This window comes from Apium graveolens, chromosome 5 (genome assembly GCF_009905375.1).
Source record: "Apium graveolens cultivar Ventura chromosome 5, ASM990537v1, whole genome shotgun sequence".
Taxonomy (NCBI): domain Eukaryota; kingdom Viridiplantae; phylum Streptophyta; class Magnoliopsida; order Apiales; family Apiaceae; genus Apium; species Apium graveolens.
The window spans coordinates 67,514,198-67,533,214 of NC_133651.1; the positions used below are offsets into that span (position 1 = coordinate 67,514,198).

Below are 19,017 nucleotides of genomic sequence, written 5' to 3' on the forward strand. Positions count from 1 at the left end.
ACGAGGGGCATGAAGTAGTTCATATCACCAAATGTGGACATACTAGAGGGATCAGTTCTAACCTTCTTAACTGGAGGACTAACAACAAGGCTAAGCATAACTGGGGCTTTCGAATTCTCGGTCTCAACAGACTTGTCCTCACGTTCTCTCTTAAAAAGGTCTTTACTAGAAACAATTAATGGCTTGATCACAAGAGGTTTAAATTCTATAATAATGAAGAATGGGTCAATAGTTGATAAAAAAAACTATGAGAACACAGAGGAGAATAAAAAGGCATAGCAGACGGGAAAGAACACGACAAATATATCTTGCATACTTACGTCCGGAGCTCATCTCAATATCATTCAAAGGTTTGGGACTCTTTCTAGATTCGGATGAAATACTCTGTATGGACAAAAAGGGCTTAGGAGCAAGAGATATGAACTTACTTCTAGTTCGAGAGGAAGCACCTTTAGCTGCTGTGATGCCAGATGGAAGACTAACATCTCCCTTTACTGCAACCTTCTTCATAGAAGCAACACACTCGTCCACATCAATCACCGAAGCATTCCTGATCGGCCTGTTAAGGCAATTCGGCCAAATTCTCTCCGCAACTGGTAGACCCATGGTTTTCTCCGTAATCTCCTTAGCAACAACATCATTATCTTTTGTTTCAAACTATACACCTTGTAAAAAAACAAACACAAACAAGGTAAGAATGGGAAATGAAATACAAGGACATCAAGACGTAATTGCTACGAATCAAACAAGGTAAGAACGGGAAGTGAAAGACGCGAACATCAAGAGGTAATTGCTATAAATTTCGAGCATGCAAGAACAATTGGGTTACAAAACCTAAATTTGAGCAAATATCTAAGGAGAAATAACGTAAAATGAGAACTAAAAGAATGAAAAATACCATCTACGTTCCACTTTTCCAGCAAATAATCAACATCTTCGCCAAGGGTCGATTTTTCAGCATAAAAATACTCTCCTTTCCACCCACGATCATTCACCGTATCATTATTCAAAATCAAAGGGTTATGTTTATCCCTATTCACAAAACTAAACCGACAATTACTAAAATTCTTGATGAAATAGGAGAATTTAACTACATCCGCATTAACCTTCAAGTTATGCTTTTCTTCAATCGCGTCAAGACAAGCCAAAGTCCTCCAAGTGAAGGGCATCAATTGAGCAGGAAATACATGCAAATTGTTTAGTACATTCTTAACAAGATCAGAGTAAGGTAAAGACAAACTGATGCTAAACGGGTAGAAGTAGAAGCAAATCCAACCCTCTCGATACCAGTCGGCTAGTTCTTCAGTGGAGGGGAGCACCATGTTGAATTTGTCTTTAAATAAAACCATAGCTTCAGCAATCCTATCATCTTTCCAATTTTGCTTGCCATTGTCTCTGGGATCGAGGATGTTAGTGGGAACCCATTCGCTTTTTTCAATCGCCTCGGCCATAGATGTGGAGTTTTTTGAAGGTGTTTATTTAAGGGATTTCTTAGGCATAAGTGTATTGTGGGAGAATACAAAAGGAGATATATATGAGATTGGGAAGATAAATTAGCTCTCCCGGTTAACGAGGAACGTGAATCTAGAGAAGAAGAATGAGAAGGGACTATGACTTATCAATTCAAGGTAGCTTTATATTCTTACACGCCACTGGAAGATTAAATTAATAAAATAGATTTTATTAATTTAATGGGGAAATTGTTGTGACCATAAATTATGTTTACGACATGACATGACATGACATAAAGTGATGGACATGATGTATGGCCGAGACATGGCGAGAAAGTATGGACATGACGGCAGAGGAAGGTGACTTGACGACATAGAAACTAACAAAGAAAATTTTGGATAAGATGAGACTCAGTCAAAGTGATAATTATGGAAGTAATTTCTATTCATGGAGATAGTGCATTTGAAAGTTTCGCTAGTACGTTGGGGAGTTTGGTAGGAGATTTTGTAGGATGTTAGTTGAATATTATGTATATAAATAGAAGAATCATGTACAAAAAAAAGACACAACACACAAACTACTAGCATGGCCACTTCATTTTGTAACAACAAAAAAGATAGTGAAACATTATTGGCTGGGACATACCCATCCACGGGTTTTCTTCTTTTTAGAAGTTTTTCGCGTCACCAACTTTCTTAGTGTTTGTATTTACTTTATTTTCCATGTTTATTAACCAATCGTTTTATATCTAGAATTAAACCCAACAAAAACGCCCAAAACACTAAAGAATTAAGAGCACACGATATATAATGTGCTTTATTTATTTATTTTTTTGTAGAATATTGTGTGGATTCTTGATCCCTAAATCAACAAATTCAATTATATATCCATCCATATTATAGTAAAAAACAGAGGGAGAGGAAATAAATTACAGATGTAAAGTTTACCATGTTGTTCACTTACCTTATCTGCTTTAGTTTTCACCATGACGGATCGAAAGTTTGAAGCTATTGAATCCTTGAGAGCTTTCACATCATTTAAGTCATTTATGATCATCTCAGTTAATTCTGGGAAGGTGGAGGGCTTAAGCCGCTCAAAGAGCTGCCTTGAATTTACGTTTTCCCATCCATACAATTCCAGTGAAGACAATTTAGGATATGAAATGGATGAAGAAGAAGAAGAAGAATTTAGCCATGGGAATTCATCCGACTTCTCCAAAAAGGGACCTAATCTCTATCGTTCAAGTGTCGAACTCTGGGAAGACCGTTTCTAAAAGAGAGGAGGAACATTCCCTAAGCGTAAGAGATATGAGACCGGCCGACGCTTCATCTAAATTAATTCTCTCTAAATCAGGGCAATCCCATACCCATAATTGTTTAAGAGACACACCACATATCAGACTTTTCACACCCTTACCAACAACCAGGTCTAATGTACTCAAAGATTGAGAATTGTTTTTCAATAGCGCGTTAAGTACAGATTCCATGTCTGAACGACAAGACCAAGGACATGAACTACCTCCTCCCACTGGTAGAGAGGTGAGTGAGCTAACATTTGTACTCATGGTTTGTAGTAGCATTCTGCTCTCCAAATTTCCAATTTCCAGTTTCTCCAGGGATGGAAAACAACTATTCGGGATCTTTCTTAACTTTGGACAGTTCTTGATTTTCAAACTCCCAAGTTTTGTAAATACACTTTGGCCACCACTCCTACTGGTTATAACTTGTTCCCATTCTTCTAGGTTTGGCAAATTTAACAAAATGAGGTTTGTGAGAGATGGATACAGTGTTGTTCTAGTTCCTGTAACTACTTCTACCCAACTTATAACTGGTTGTGCCCATTCCTTTAGCTTTAGTAAAATGTGGTTCGTCTGTGATGTCTGCTTCCCAATAACCTTGACATTTTCCATCCCATCAATCTCTAGTTTCTGCAGTTGAGGAAGGTGACCAAGTAGTGGAAGTTGTTCACATCTATTGCAATCTTTTAATTTGATTTTGAACAAGCTGGTCATCATTTGGATCCATAATGCAAGCTTCAACAATCAATTCTTTTAAATTTGGGTGAGATTTCAATCTTTTCATCACATTCTCATCTTGGTATCCCCCGTCTTGCCTATCTCCTTTCACATCTTTTTTTCCACCAGTTTAACTTTAATTGTTGAATACCATATTTTTTATGAATGTTTGCTTCAATTGCTTTTTTAATATTTCTCTCATCACTGAGGCCATATAATTCAAACATACCATTATGATTGTTGTTGACCCCTGCTGACACATCATTATCTCTTGCAACTATTACTGGCACGCCATCAATGGAAGGGCTGCTTCGATTTTCTCTAGTTCCCTCTTGAGGAGAAATAAGTTGAAGACGTTCTCTTAATTGTGCCACCTCTGCTTTAATATATTTGATCTTACGAGCCACCATGAAGTTATACACAAAAGTGTACTTGAAAGGATTGAACAAGTCCAGTATCTTATCAGGATTTCGTTCTGGAGATGCAGACTCAATATTTTGATAAGATCATCAGCGTCTTTCACTTCTGCTCTAAGTTTGACTTTCTCATCGTCATCGGTCGGTTGACTGGTACCAATTTTGTCTTCAATTTCTTTCAATATGCTCTTCAGTTCATCCAAACTTTTTTGAATATCCGAAGCCTGCTCAGTTACTTTGTCGTTTATGATTAAAATGATATTGCCAACTTGAGACAGTTGCTCTACAAAAATCCAAACATTTATTACTACTGTGATTGTATTTGAAAAAAATTTGCCAACTAGTACAGACCATTTAGCCATGTTTTCTTACATTCACTTGTCTATCACTTGATGCAAATTGTTTGTAGTTTGAGTTTTAATAACAGTGATTACTTGGAAAGAAAAACAAACATTTAAGGAAATTTCCATTTTCACGCATTTCCACAAAATTATTCTTTGTTTAATGGCACTTGTCCCACTCTAATATTTATCAACAGTTTGTCTAGTGTGTGCTCTTAGACTCATGCTAAGAAAATGTTATAGATGAGTTACAAAAATTTGATTGGTGGAGATTTTTGTATATGCATGGGGTCCATCATTATTAATGAACTCTCCACCCATCAAAATTTTACAACTCATCTATCACACTTTTTTAACATATGCTCATGGACATACACCGGAAAAATCCATTTCAATTGTATTGTTTGGATCCTTAATTTTATAAAGCAATTTGTCAAGTTTTCTTGGCCACGTATGAAGGCATGATTATAAAGTACTACTTGGTAAAGAGGTGACAGTGAGAATAATTGACTGGGGATCCTCTATACCCTCCCGGTCATATAATATATTTCCTTGGACAATTTTTTAATAATTATGGAGAAAACTCAGAGATCTCGACAAGTCAAAACACTTATAGAGAACTAAGAGAACTCGATAAGGCATTATACTTATCGAGATGTTAGTTCTCTATACAACAAACTGGAGATCTCGATATGAAGCTCAAAGTACAGAATGCAGACAAGTTGAATATTTAAGATTATCAATCAACAAACGATCTAATTAGTTAGATTAAAAAGTCTACAAAAGTAGTTTGAGGAGTGTTAGATCAAGGCCAAGATTAACTGACAAAGGAAAGTCACAGATTCACAGGATTTGCAAAGATACACCAAGTCAGAAATGGAAAGTTTTAGAAATAACTTAAAGTAGGGTTTAGTACATTCTATTGCATGCTGTGTAAATCTGTGTTTATTAATCTATAAATTAAATACTGGTCCTTTGCTTTTAAATTGTATCAAACCGATCTAGATTTTCTTGTAACTCTCTCAAGGAAGGAGCTGAGTTCTTTATTTACAAAGAACCCATGATTTGTAGCAAGACACTAGCTTAATCTTAATACAAAATTAAGTGAGTTTGAAATATTGTGTACACTGTTTTATTTCAGTTAACATAGTATAACTGCATTTCTAATCTGCTTTGTTAACCAAGCAATTAACCTTGAAAAGCCTTAAAAATAACCAAAACACATTCACCCATCTGTATTGTATTCATTACCTAACAGCTAAAATTAAAAACAAACTAGATGTAATTAGCTGAATTTGGTAGATATAAAGGCACGTGGCTAAAAAATAATGTATATTATTGATCTACGCTAAAACCAAAATTAAATTCAAACTAAAAATAATTATTATATTATTAATTCAAGCTAAAAAAATAAATAAAATGTATCTAATTAGTTGGTAGGTGATCCGACCCTAATAACCAACATACTAAAGTTTTATAGTTGATTTATATGTACAATGTTCAGATTTGTATAAATTACTGGTTTTCTTTAAATCTTATAACATACATACTATTTTAATAAAATAAAAATAAAGTTGATTCCTTTGTCGCAATATAATAGCGTCGGGTTAAAATAATCAATATAGCTCATCTGGGCTAAAAAGTATACAATTGATTCATAATAAATCAAAATTAAAATAAAAGAATAATTAAATATGCTAAAATAAAATAATATGTACTTTTACCATTGATCAGGAATTATACAAATTAAACTAACGTAATCTAAAATATAATTAGTTGGTTTTGGTCGATTAAAAGATTAAAGATAATTCATATACTATTTTATGAGCTAAAATTTAATTTTTAATTTAAATATAATTATCTTTTATAAAAATACTTTTTAAATATCAATAAAATTATAAATTTCAATCCTTACATTACTCTTTTAAACTAAAATATCACTAATTTATACACCCATGCATATATTTTTAATTATTATCAAATAATATTATTAAAATTTCAAAGAAATAAATTTTAGAGCTTAAAATTTTGACTTGAAATTAAATTTTAAAAATTATTGGCTAATTTTTTTAAAAATAAAAAGGGGAAAAAGCTGACGCCTGTAGCGCTTTTATAATTGGCAAAACTTTAGAAGTGACGTTTGGAGCCTATTTTTCCTTCTTTTAACATTTTGGGCGAATTGATGACATTCCATACCTTTTCTCCGCAAAATCACACACAGTAATTTCGTCAATCTCTCCCGAGTTTCACTCCCCTAATCTGCATCGGAATTATTATCCGATTCCGTCCGTTCACTTGTCTCGCCGGAATTTCATTACAATGTTCATTTGGATTTTTTCGCCGACGTACTTCAATTAGACATCGCAGCGATATTGTCCATCTCTTCTCTTTTGTAATTACAATCTCTCTCTCTCCCCCCCTTCATATAATATTAATATTTATATGTTTGTGCGTGCGTGTATTTGATTGTGATAGATTTTGCAAGGTTTTCGTGACGTTGATGGCGAATAAGAGAGTAATACAGAGGAAAAGAGCCTCTGGATCTGTATTTGCTGTTGCGATTCTTGTATCGTTTTCGATATTAGCTCCGTTGCTGTTCTTCGTAGGACGGGGACTCTACATTACTACTTCTACTACTTCATTTGGTTAGTCTATGTGCAATTATGTATATGTTGTATTTGTGTATAAACTCGATGAAAGAAGAAGAAATTTGAGAGTTTGTTGTGATCGAGAAGATTTAGAGGTTTTAAAACTGAGGTTTGTGATTATTTGGGTGTATGTCGAATTACTTGATTTGGTGACTTATTCTTGTTTATTTTTTGAATATGAAGGCTAGTCAATTGCTAGATACTTTACGAAGGATTTAACTGATTTTAAATTGAATGTAGTGTAGTGCATTATATGATTACTACTAAAATGTAGACTAGTGTTAGTAGTTTTTTAAAGGATTTACTTGCTTTCAGATGAATTAAGTTGGAAGGAAGTTAGCTTTTGTGAATCAGATTAATGGTGTAATGTAAATATAGAATGCATAAACAATTTTGATGCATATTAGGTAAATATAAGACCACTGGTATGTTTGTAAGTTTTGAGAGTGTACTAGTTGGTTTGCTAAGATAATTTTTTTTATTTGAACGTATGTATGACAATAGTAGCATCCTCTGTCAAATTTCAAGTTAACTTGTAGTTGTTGTCTCGTTGCTTTCTGTTTTTCTTTTTGTTTTGTTAAGTTCTGATTTTCAGTTAAGGAAATATAGTCATTTGGTATTGAGATTTGAAAGGCTTCAAACTTTTTATGTGTATCTGTAAACCAAAAATTGCTCATGTACTCTGACCTCTTTTGCATATAGCAAGTACGTGTGCCCAAAGGTCTTATCTAGTGCCAAAATTTTGTTTTATTTTTGTTATGTCAGTGCCTCGTTGGCTGAGTAAAAGTTTTCAAAAAAATGATTCCTGTCTTGACAAAACAATGATGTTGCAAAAAAAATTTAATGGCTTCAGCTTTTACTGTATCAGAACTCTCCCAATAGTTGAAGGAACACAAAGTTTTTGAAATTACCTTTATGGGAAATATGGATTTTTACTATCGCCCTTTGCTCCACCCCTAATTACAGTGTAGCTTTCTCCCATGTTCCTTTTGCAGGATTAAGGCTCAAGTGACATTGTTTAAGAACATTAAGTTCTCAGTTCTACTAGTAGACTATGACTAACTAGTTGCCTCTTTCTATGCAATCTACTACATTCTTTATTAATAAGGAAAACCCTATTTCGGTGGAAAGCTTTTGTACCAACGCACCAAATTTTGGTCATCACTGTATAATTAATGATTTCACTCCAACTAGGATTCAATTCCCTATATACATAATTATATAATAATTGATTTGTGTCAGGAACTCTAAACTGTTTACGCAGAAATGTAAATGTTTTTGTGTTTTTTTGTGTTTATAAGGTAGGAATCAGTAGATATAGGCTAGAAATGAAGTAATACAGCAGATAATAGCAGAGATTAGCAGAGATCAGCTAGGTTTAGAAGAAGAAATGAATACAGAAGTAGCTTAGAGAAAAGTAATTCAATTATAGAGAGAGAAACTAGAGAGAAAGAGACTTGGTGGAAAAGATATTCCATTTTCTGATAATTGTTCAAAACATATTGCGAATACATACTCTCGTTCTATTTTTACCTGTACTGCTACAAATGACATATAGTAAAAGACCACCCTACCCTTAATAATATAGTAAACTGATACATGACAATGCTTCTTATACTAATGCAGCTATCCTATATCCTATCAATTTCACTCCTAATCAGGTTCGATTCCCTATATTTACATAGTTAAATAATATTCATATATTTACTTTCACTAATTGGATATCACCCTAACTTCGAGTTATATTCCCCATAACTACATAATGATTAAATAAGATTAATTACTAATAAGTAAATGTTTGGAGTTAGGACCGAATAATATAATTAACAATTTAATTAATTTAATATTTAATCTCGGCCCTTGCGAAGTGCTTCGCATGGATGATTGGCATGTTTTATATAATAAGAAAGTAATTTGTACTTTGAATTTTTAATTATTTTTGTAGTACAAGTCTAATGTCAAAAAACTATCTAGCAGTTCCTCTTTGTTAACGGGCTCTTTCCAATAATCAATACCATGTAAGTAGTGATATTTCTATACCAGTATAGTAGTGTATTATATTAGTGCTTTTAGCATTTTTATCACCTTCTGTTGATTTCGTCTGTCATTCAAGTGAAAGCATTTGTTCTATTCTGTTTTTGCAGATGAACAGGATATTTCAAGCAGTTCTATTAAGCAGGTAACCTCCTTTTTCCTGACATTCTGTAGACAACTATTATAGTACAAGTAATCTTGCTAAGTAGATCAGCAATGATGCAGGACTTGGATTGGAGAGAAAAGTTAGCACTGCGAAATGTTAAATCGCTCTTCTCAAGAGAGGTAAGTTTGGTTATTGGCACCTCCATACAAACCTATTTAGCTATTTGTGAGTTCTAGCTTCTGTTGTAGTTTCTTTTCTGTGGCATGTTTTTGGTTAGCAGACTCACAAATGTAATATCTGCTACAGGTTATTGATGTGATCAAAGCCAGCACAAATGATTTAGGCCCATTGAGTCTTGATTCTTTCAGAAAAAACAATCTGTCAGCTTCTTGGAAGTTTGTTGGGCACGACACTGAAGTTGACAGGATTTCTTCCTCGGCCAAGGTCAGGGTTACTCTTAACCTCATCTGTATACTGTATGTCTTTTTTTAATGTAATACGAGGTCTGTATGTATTTAATCTTTTCATGTTATGTCTTCCTTCAATCTTGCACCTCAAGGCCAATGAAATAGCTGCAGAGATTGTACAGAAAACTTCTAAAGGCAAGGAAAGGGATTCTTCGGATGGTAAAACAAAGTTTCTTCTTATATTAAGTTTTCAAAAGGAATGTTGAATTAACCTTCTTTCTCTGTCTTTCAGATGGTCATTATCAGTTTATTGATACACCTGCTAAACTAGCTAGAAGGGTATATATTTCTTTAATTTGTGTTGTTACCTATACATGCCTTTTATCTTAAGAAATGTTTAGTATATAGTAGTTGTCATCTGAAAGAAACAAGTTAATAGTAGCTTTGCTGTCACTGTTCAGCTTAACTGTTTGTTTACCAGTTTGAATAATCAATTTGCCTACTTAATTTTTTTGCAGCAATTGAGAGAAAAAAAACGAGAAAAGCGGGCTGCTGATTTGGTAAAACAAGATGATGCGGTAAATGTAAAGCTTGAAAATGCTGCTATTGAACGTTCCAAATCAGTTGATTCTGCAGTCCTGGGTAAGTACAATATCTGGAGGAGAGAGAACGAGAATGAGAATTCTGATTCAACTGTTCGTTTGGTTCGTGATCAAATAATTATGGCTAGGGTGTATTTAAGCATCGCGACAATGAAGAATCAAACTAATTTAGCTCGCGAACTTCAAAACCGACTTAAAGAAAGTCAGCATACTCTAGGGGACGCAACTTCTGATTCTGATCTGAGTCGCAGGTAGTATATATGTTCACTTTTAGGCCGTTTATAACTATTATACATTTAGTATTTTTACTGTTCTATATATGACAGTTCTGACACTTATCTGGCTCGAAATATGATATGTGAATATGACGATCTATAAAATAGTATTATCAATATGTATGCAGTGCCCCTGAGAAAATTAAAGCGATGGGCCAAGTGCTATCAAAAGCTAAAGAGAAATTGTATGACTGCAAACTCGTTACTGGGAAACTAAGAGCAATGCTTCAAACCGCTGATGAACAAGTTCGGAGCCTAAAAAAACAGAGCACATTCTTGAGTCAATTAGCAGCAAAGACTATCCCGAATGGTATCCATTGCTTATCTATGCGTCTAACCATAGATTACTACCTCCTTTCACCCGAGGAAAGGAAATTTCCTAAAAGTGAGAATCTAGAGAATCCAAAACTTTATCACTATGCCCTATTTTCTGACAATGTCCTGGCAGCGTCTGTTGTTGTCAACTCAGCTATCATGAACGCTAAGGTGGATCTCTCTTTCCCTCCTCTCCTCTCCTCCCCCTCCACCTCCCCCCCTCCCCGCTCCCCCCCTCCCTCCATCTCTCTCATATGTGTATATATAGAAAATCATGAATCCAAAACCTTATAATTATTTCCTCTTCTCCAACAATCTCTCACACACCCAAACGCTGTGTGCACACAGTTTTCTTCAAAACGAATAAGGCAATGGGTCAGTATCTTGAAATACTGATAGGTCTTATATAGATAAGGCTGTGTTTTTAACTCTTTTAGCTCTATTGACATTTCTGTAGAAGAAATTTGTTAGATAAGACTGTCTTTGTATTTGAAATCACTTAGTGTAAAACTCATGTATACCACATTCCCCCTAAGCTATCAGCATAACTGATCTGTCTTGTGTTAGAGAAGCAAGTAGTGCGTCTTATTATCCCTTGAAATAAACATGCTATATGGTTTGATTGCAGGAACCAGAAAAACATGTTTTTCATCTTGTTTCTGATAAGTTGAACTTTGGAGCTATGAATATGTGGTTTCTCTTAAATCCTCCAGGGAAAGCTACCATCCATATTGAAAATGTAGATGAATTCAGGTGGCTTAACTCATCATACTGTCCAGTTCTGCGGCAGTTAGAGTCTGCTGCCATGAAAGAGTATTATTTTAAGTCAGATCATGCCACTACAGCTGGCTCATCCAACCTCAAGTACAGGAACCCAAAATATCTGTCCATGCTTAATCACCTTAGGTTTTATCTCCCACAGGTTTATCCTAAGTTGGATAAGATACTTTTTCTTGATGATGACATAGTTGTTCAGAAGGACTTGACGGGACTGTGGTCAGTGGATCTGCATGGGAAAGTTAATGGTGCAGTTGAAACCTGTGGCGAGAGCTTTCACCGTTTTGACAAGTATCTTAATTTTTCAAATCCGCATATTGCAAGAAATTTTGATCCTAATGCATGCGGTTGGGCATATGGTATGAACGTCTTTGATCTTAAGGAGTGGAAAAAGAAGGATATAACTGGCATATACCACAAGTGGCAAAACATGGTAAGTTATTTTTAACCCTTCATTTATATCTTTTATATATATGTTTATAACCGGCAATCCTTAGTTAAGTATCTGAACTGATGTAGCCAGCAAATAAGTTATAATAGAACTTCTAGCATAAGTTTCTAAGGTGCTGCAGCCTGCATATGTTAGATTACTTTCAACTGCCACCTATATATTGTGGACTCTTTTTCTTTTATAAAACTTTTGTCTAGTTTAACAATTTAAAAAAGAACTAAGCATATAAATGACATGATATAGTATCTAACTAATTGATCTTATTTTGTTCAATATATTTATTTTCTGAACCAACACCAAGTCACTAATTTAGTTTGTTATAATTTTCTGCCTTGCATTTTATGTAGAATGAAGATAGAGTTCTTTGGAAGCTTGGGACACTACCTCCTGGACTTATGACATTCTATAAGCTTACATATCCACTTGATAAGTCATGGCATGTGCTAGGTTTGGGTTATAATCCTAGCGTAGACAACAGAGATATTGAGAACGCAGCTGTTATTCACTACAATGGCAATATGAAGCCCTGGTTGGAGTTGGCCATGAGAAAGTATAGATCATACTGGTCTAAATATATTAAGTTTGACCACCCTTATATCCGTGATTGCAAATTAAGCGAATAAACATTTAATGAATAATGTCCAGCTATCTCGCTCCCTCGTTGCGTGCAAGTTTAATGTAGATTATGAGGAGACATTCGCTGCTCTCCCTTCATAACCCTAGTTTCTCACATTGTTTATTCTTCAGCGTAGTTCAAATTTATTCAATGTCATGGCCCCTTCTGTATGGTTTTTGCGATCGTCAACAAAGTGGTTCATTGATTTGTAAAACTCACGAGCTCACGTATAGATATATTTGTGTATCAATTGTCAATATGATGTATTCTTTAAATGTCAGCTCACTCATCATTGTAGAGTTAAACTTATTAAAATTTTCAATATTTTTATCATATGGCCTATACTAGGTTTCGAATGTCATTGTTGCTATTATATGTATGCGTTATAGTTCTAAGTAAGCACCTTTTCCTTGGATGTCGTGTATTTATGTTTGGACGGTATTCTGCATCATAGTCTCTGACATGTGCTTCAGCTGCTCTACATCTATCTGTGCGGAGGTTTTAACATATTTCTGAGTATTATTTTCAGCCAAAATAACAGATTCTGCAGGCCTTTTAGCAAGAGTCATGTCCTGGAGGTGCATTATAACATCTGTCCCATTCTTTCTTATTCAGTGATATCAAGCAGTAAATTTTTTGTTCACTGGTATACAGTTTCCACATCATGGTCTTATAGAAAGAACTGCAGTATTCTTCAGAAGTCCCAACCACCAAAAACGAAAAAACACACTGTTGAAGTGTTGACGTAAATCCTTTAGTTGTTTTTCGAGTTTAGCACACAGATGAATTTACAATATACATTCGAAATAACAACCAAACAAAGAAATGGTCAAATTAATTTTTTAATAGGAGCATAGTTCAACTTTATTAACTCTATTAAATAAGGATAAGAGAAAATTGGGCCCGAGGTTTGTGGTTAGGCCTTTTTTTTTAATTTAAAATTTTAATGACAAATCTGTAAATATAAACCCCACCTCCTGCATTCACAAAAATACCCTCTACCTCATACCTAATTTCTTTAACCTCGTGCTGCTCTCCGAAGGTCATCGTCGGGCACAACCACCCCATTAGGATAATTATGAGCTAATTTTGTGAACGACTAATTGCTTGCAACGAATTACCTCTTGCAGTCTAACAAAACTGCAAAAAAAACAACAAAGGAACAACTTCCTCGCTAGTTGTGAATATCAATTCCAAACAAGCGCGAAATCTAAGTGATACCTGGAAAGTTCCTATGACTAATCTCCAGGTCTGATTAATTCATTTATTGAGGACCGGAGTTAATAAGGGCTTATTACAGAAAAACGCTTCCAAGTTCCCTGAAATAAGTTCGTAGGAATCCCACAAAGAGTCCTCTGTAAAGACACCCCGATGTGGAGACAGAACAACATTGTTCAGTTCAAGCAAATCATCGGGAACATTGGGCTCATCAGCAAACACCTCAAGGCCAGCACCAGCAATCTCTCCTTGCACCAAACATCGCACCAGTTCTTTCTCATCAACAATGGCCCCACGTGCTACATTAACAATGAACCCTTGCTTCCCTAAAGCTGACAGGACCTCCTTATCAATCATATGGTAGGTTTGGTCTGTTAATGCACAACAAATGACAAGTACATCAGAGTTCAAAGCTAGTTCACAGGGATCAGCATAATGAGGAAATGAAGTAGCTGGCTTCTTCTTCCTTGAGTTATATGAGACAGTGCAACCAAATGCTTCAAGCCTTTTTGCAACCTGGAAACCTATACTTCCTAGTCCAACAATCCCAACCCGTTTGCCTCCCAACTGGAATAAGAGAATTGTATTTTTAGATAGACTCACACAAGTAGATTAAGTATTACTATGCATGACCAAATTGATGCAGTCTATTACTTATTGGAAAATTTCTAGCACAAGGTGAAGCACCCAACTTTTCCTTTTGCATTATGTTAATGGTTTCTAAACCTAGAAATAGCTGTTCCACATCATTTTCCCATTATTTTTGAAATAATAAATAAATAAATAGGAACTAAAATAAAGAGTTAATTGCATTTTGCAACCCCTACCTTTCATTGAATAACAAAACTATATACTTACTTTCAAAATACAGTTTGCAACCTCTAACTTTAGACATCAAATACAATATTCATCCCTTTAGCCATTTTGTTAAAAATATTTATATTATGGAGGGTAAAATTGTTCAGCAAAATATTTAAATAATAATTTTTTTTTTTTTAAATTAAACTAAAATTTAGAATTTTAAATTATAAAAATAATATTAATGTCAATTATTTTATTACTCAGTGTAATTTTTAAAATTTTAAAATATAGATATATTTAGAAACTTTATGATTATATATATAAACATATATTTTGCTTAATAAATATATTTTAAGTATTTAGCAATATGATTAATTTAGAATATTACTAATAGAAAATAGCTATAATTTTTTTCATATAAAAATGTATTAAAATAAATATTTTAATTAATTTGAAATTTTAGTTATTAATATTAATATCTCAATTTCAATTTTATAACCGCAAGGGATGCATGTTGTAGTTGATATTGAAAGTTAAGGGTTGCAAACTGTATTTTGCAAAATAGGTATACTGTTTTGATTTTAAATGAAAGGTGGGGGTTGCAAAGTGCAATTAACTCTAAAATAAAAGCAAATGAATTTTTACGCAGATTTTTATCTCTCTTTATTTTAAGATACTAGTATGAAGTTGCTCCCCTTTCAGAAATTTTCTAGTATCTCACTAACTAAGATAAGATTTTCATTGCAAGAACAGCTGAATCTTTGATTTAAATAGACAGATGAAAACTGAAAGTGCAAGCAGAAAACAGCAAAATACTACTTTCGTTTCACAATAATCAACCAGTTTGACTTTTTGTGTTTAAATTAACTAAAATTTGACTGGAATTTCGTATATCATATAATCTAAACAAAATTATAAACTACATTGAAACTATATTCGATTTAATTTAAAGCATATATTTTTAGTTTCTTATAATTATAACAATAAAATTTTCAATCTCCGGCCAAAATTTGGTCTATTTAACCCCAAATAAAAGGGCTTCCACAATTTTTACCCATTTTGTTAGAAACATTAACAAAACTACCTTTTTTAAAGTAGATGGTTATTTATACTCCAATGGAATACTCATTTGATAGTTAAGTATATAATATTTTATACTATACACACATTAGCCATTTGAATATTTCAAATTTTTATTTTAAGATATTCATTTATAAATTGAATATTCAATATAATATTATTTTACGATATCGATGTGCCAAATGAGTAAATAAAATACTCAGCTATTATATATATAATAGAGCAACTATTATTTTGAGTGAATATATTGAATACAAAGATTATTTTTAAGAAAAAAATAGGTTAGTGTACTAAGACTTCAGCGTGAAAATCGCAAATTATTTTTATATGAATGGTATAAGGAACTATTATAAAAAAGTATAGTTGTCATCATATATGACCAAAACTAAACGCACACAAATATTAAATCGAAAGATATACGTTGAAAATTTTAAATGTATATAAATGTAACAAGTATCGAACTTTAATGTATATATGAAAAACAGTTGAGCAAATTTATGGATCATTAATCTAACGACACATACTCCTTGGAGATTATTAATCCCACAATCTCTGGGTGACGAGTACAAATTATTTTTATGCGAATGTTATAGAAAACTATTATAAGAAGTATAGTTGTCATCATATGAAACCAATGAAACCAGATGTACACAAATAGTAAATCGAAAGATATATGTGATATAATACTAAAAGTTTTAAACGTATTTATATATAACAAATATCGAATTTTTATGTATAAAAAAATAGTTCAGCAAATTTGTAGGATTAATAATCAATATACTCATTTACCAATTGAGTATCCCAATTATTAAATACTAATTAACGAAAAGAGGCAATAAACCCCTTACATACAAATCTAATCAGAGATGAATCAAAACACTGAATCAACAATCCGACAGCAATATATCTGACCTTATAACCAAGAGGAAACTCCGAAGACCAAAGCCCAGCACGAACAAACTTATCACCAGCACTAATCTTCCTAAGCACATCAATCAACAGCCCCACTGCAATATCCGCAACATCATCAGTAAATACGCTAGCAGTATTAGCCACCTTAATCCCACGGCGCCTACACTCATTTAAATCAATATGGTCAACCCCAACGCTGCTAGTTATTACAAGACGGAGCGAAGGAAGAAGGCTGATGATATCAGTGGTAATAACAGTCATAGCGTTGCAAAACAGTGCTTGTATAGACTGAGCATGACTAGATAGGAAGTGGGTAGTGGGAAGTGGAGATTCCCATGCTCTGACAAAATGGAATCTCTGGCAGAAGAGGTTTTCGTGGAGTTTGAAAACGTGTGGGGGTTTAAGGATCAGGACTTTGTTGAGTTCTGGCAAGGTTTTCTTATCGGGTGCTGTCATTTTATGTGTGCTTTGAATGGTTTGAGTTTGAGGATATTGGTAGTTGAGTTTAATGATCAATCTTGATTTACCGTTCCCTTTTTTTTTTTAAAATCAGGACGACCTATTTTCCATATAAATATAAGAAGGTAAATTTGTAATTTCAATATAAGTTACTAATACTTACAAAAATGTCATTACCTTTATACGAGAAAAGTTTATAATCTTATGGAATTACCTGAACTCATCTTCGGGCCCATTTTTTTTTACGAGTGACGTCCTGAAATGTTAGTACGAACAAACAAATACTCACGGACGCAAATTAATTACTTTATATTATATATGAAAATATTATTACATATTAACTTTATTAATTGGTTGCTTATCTTATATTTAAATTTGTTGGTACCGGATTTTCACCCGTCTGGACATAAAGATTACTGAACATGACAACTGTAGCATAAATGGTTTCTGCTGACACAACAGGAACCAATGGGAACAGTCGACATCAACTACAGTAGACACAACGAGAGCGGGACAGTTGAACAGTTGAACGGGAACTGAACAGTAGCTAAACTAAGTCAAATAACAGCCCTTAGAAATAGGAGGGAGGTTAAACTATATCTCCTATTTTCCAGCAACATGCAGCAAGGAGGTGGCTGAATTGTAGCAACCATGAGAGCTATTTAAGGGTTGTTAAACAAGATAAAATAGGGAGATAATTATTATATATAGATACACACTCCTATTTACACAAAATTTCTACTACTCTCTCTTTCCCTAACTTTGAGTTAGTAACTCAAATGAGGTATACACAATATCACTTGATAATCATTCCTTGGCCAATCTACATTCACACATACAACACACATTAATTACACACACTTCTACTTAGACTAGAACTCTACTACTTCATCTTCTACATCCACTGTATTTTATATATTATAATGCATAACTCATACACTATCAAAAACAACAACAAATATATATCACATACACAAGTTACAACCCTATGATTACTCAATATCTACACTTATACACAAAATACTATATATTTCTACTAATTCATTATATACTCTCTACTTCTATCTAGCCTTTTACCATGAGTTTAATATACACACTATTATTTATTTCCTAATCAACATTTACACCTACACAAATTAATTCATTGAATACACAAACTATTACTCCTCTATAAATATATACACATACACATACATACAATACAAAATGTGGTACGACGACTAGACGTGGACGGCATCTACGATGACGAAAAATAACGATGTGTGGAGGAAACTCTTATCATTCTCCTTAAGAACCCGAAGATGGGAGTACGAAAAGAAAATAACATGCCAAAGCTATGATGCAAATCAGATTTGAAGAAGGCGGGCATGAAGATTTTGAAAATTATTATCATTCTAGTAGGAAGTCGACAACACACGACTCGAGAGGCTGTTATCTTTATACAACATCAATTTTATACAAAGACATACATATTTTATACAAAGACATACATATTTTGATGACATGTCCACATACCGACATGATGTACACCCAAATATGGTGTTCGACTTCATCAGCTTAACATTTTTGGAGGTGTCCAACGACTCTAACCTTAGTCGAATACAAAATTTATACAAAAGGAAATAAAAAATATAATGACAAGAGCAAAAACACCCACTAGTTCCAGATTGATGATAAGGGACGCGCAGTTCGTTATTGGACAGGACGTGACACCAAAGATAGAGTCTGACTTGATTACTTCAATGACAAAAATAATGGATGCTTTCACTTGGTAACATGACGATATGACGTGTACCAACCCTGACATGAACACATACAAGTTGAATGGTAACCCAAACTACGTTCATGTCAAAGAAAAATGAAACAAAAATTATTTAATCACGAGAAAGTGTACAAGTAACTTCACTGGAATATTATGTGAAGTCGAGTATTTAAAATGGCTAAAAATATGGGAAAATGGAGAGTTTGTTTAGATCACACAGACTTAAACAAAGCGCATCCGAAAGATCCTTATCATTTACCATACGTTGACATGATGATCGAAGTGACAACTAGACATGAACTCTTAACATGTTGATCGACATGACGGCTAG

The 19,017-nt window shown here is 33.7% G+C and overlaps 2 protein-coding genes across 3 annotated transcripts; one reads left to right on the top strand and one right to left on the bottom strand.

Annotated features, from left to right (window-relative positions):
* The first annotated feature begins 6,356 nt into the window (after positions 1-6,356).
* LOC141724140 (polygalacturonate 4-alpha-galacturonosyltransferase-like) lies at positions 6,357-12,815 on the top strand. Of its 2 annotated transcripts, none has more exons than XM_074526147.1 (11): positions 6,357-6,615; positions 6,699-6,868; positions 9,016-9,050; positions 9,131-9,190; positions 9,318-9,455; positions 9,571-9,637; positions 9,711-9,757; positions 9,937-10,271; positions 10,424-10,781; positions 11,239-11,820; positions 12,186-12,815. In XM_074526147.1, exons 2-11 carry the CDS (start codon positions 6,724-6,726, stop codon positions 12,459-12,461), a joined length of 2,043 nt encoding a protein of 680 aa, XP_074382248.1. In that variant the 5' UTR covers positions 6,357-6,615; positions 6,699-6,723; the 3' UTR covers positions 12,462-12,815. The 2 variants fall into 2 exon arrangements, with proteins under 2 accessions (XP_074382248.1, XP_074382247.1); XM_074526146.1 differs by having other exon boundaries at positions 6,709-6,868.
* A 756-nt stretch (positions 12,816-13,571) lies between these two features.
* On the bottom strand, positions 13,572-16,975 carry LOC141724141 (glyoxylate/hydroxypyruvate reductase HPR3-like). Its single transcript, XM_074526148.1, has 2 exons — positions 16,466-16,975; positions 13,572-14,239 (listed from the first exon to the last, which is right to left on the bottom strand). The coding sequence occupies exons 1-2, from the start codon at positions 16,919-16,921 to the stop codon at positions 13,715-13,717; spliced, it is 981 nt and encodes a 326-aa protein (XP_074382249.1). The 5' UTR covers positions 16,922-16,975; the 3' UTR covers positions 13,572-13,714.
* Positions 16,976-19,017: the final 2,042 nt, after the last annotated feature.

Excerpts from the sequence above, each read along its gene's own strand:
- LOC141724140 (XM_074526147.1), top strand. The coding sequence starts at position 6,724 with ATGGCGAATAAGAGAGTAATACAGAGGAAAAGAGCCTCTGGATCTGTA. Across the intron at positions 6,869-9,015 it reads TACTTCTACTACTTCATTTG|ATGAACAGGATATTTCAAGC; the intron begins GTTAGTCTATGT and ends CTGTTTTTGCAG. Across the intron at positions 9,638-9,710 it reads GGAAAGGGATTCTTCGGATG|ATGGTCATTATCAGTTTATT; the intron begins GTAAAACAAAGT and ends TCTGTCTTTCAG.
- LOC141724141 (XM_074526148.1), bottom strand. The coding sequence starts at position 16,921 with ATGACAGCACCCGATAAGAAAACCTTGCCAGAACTCAACAAAGTCCTG. Across the intron at positions 14,240-16,465 it reads AGTTTCCTCTTGGTTATAAG|TTGGGAGGCAAACGGGTTGG; the intron begins GTCAGATATATT and ends CTCTTATTCCAG.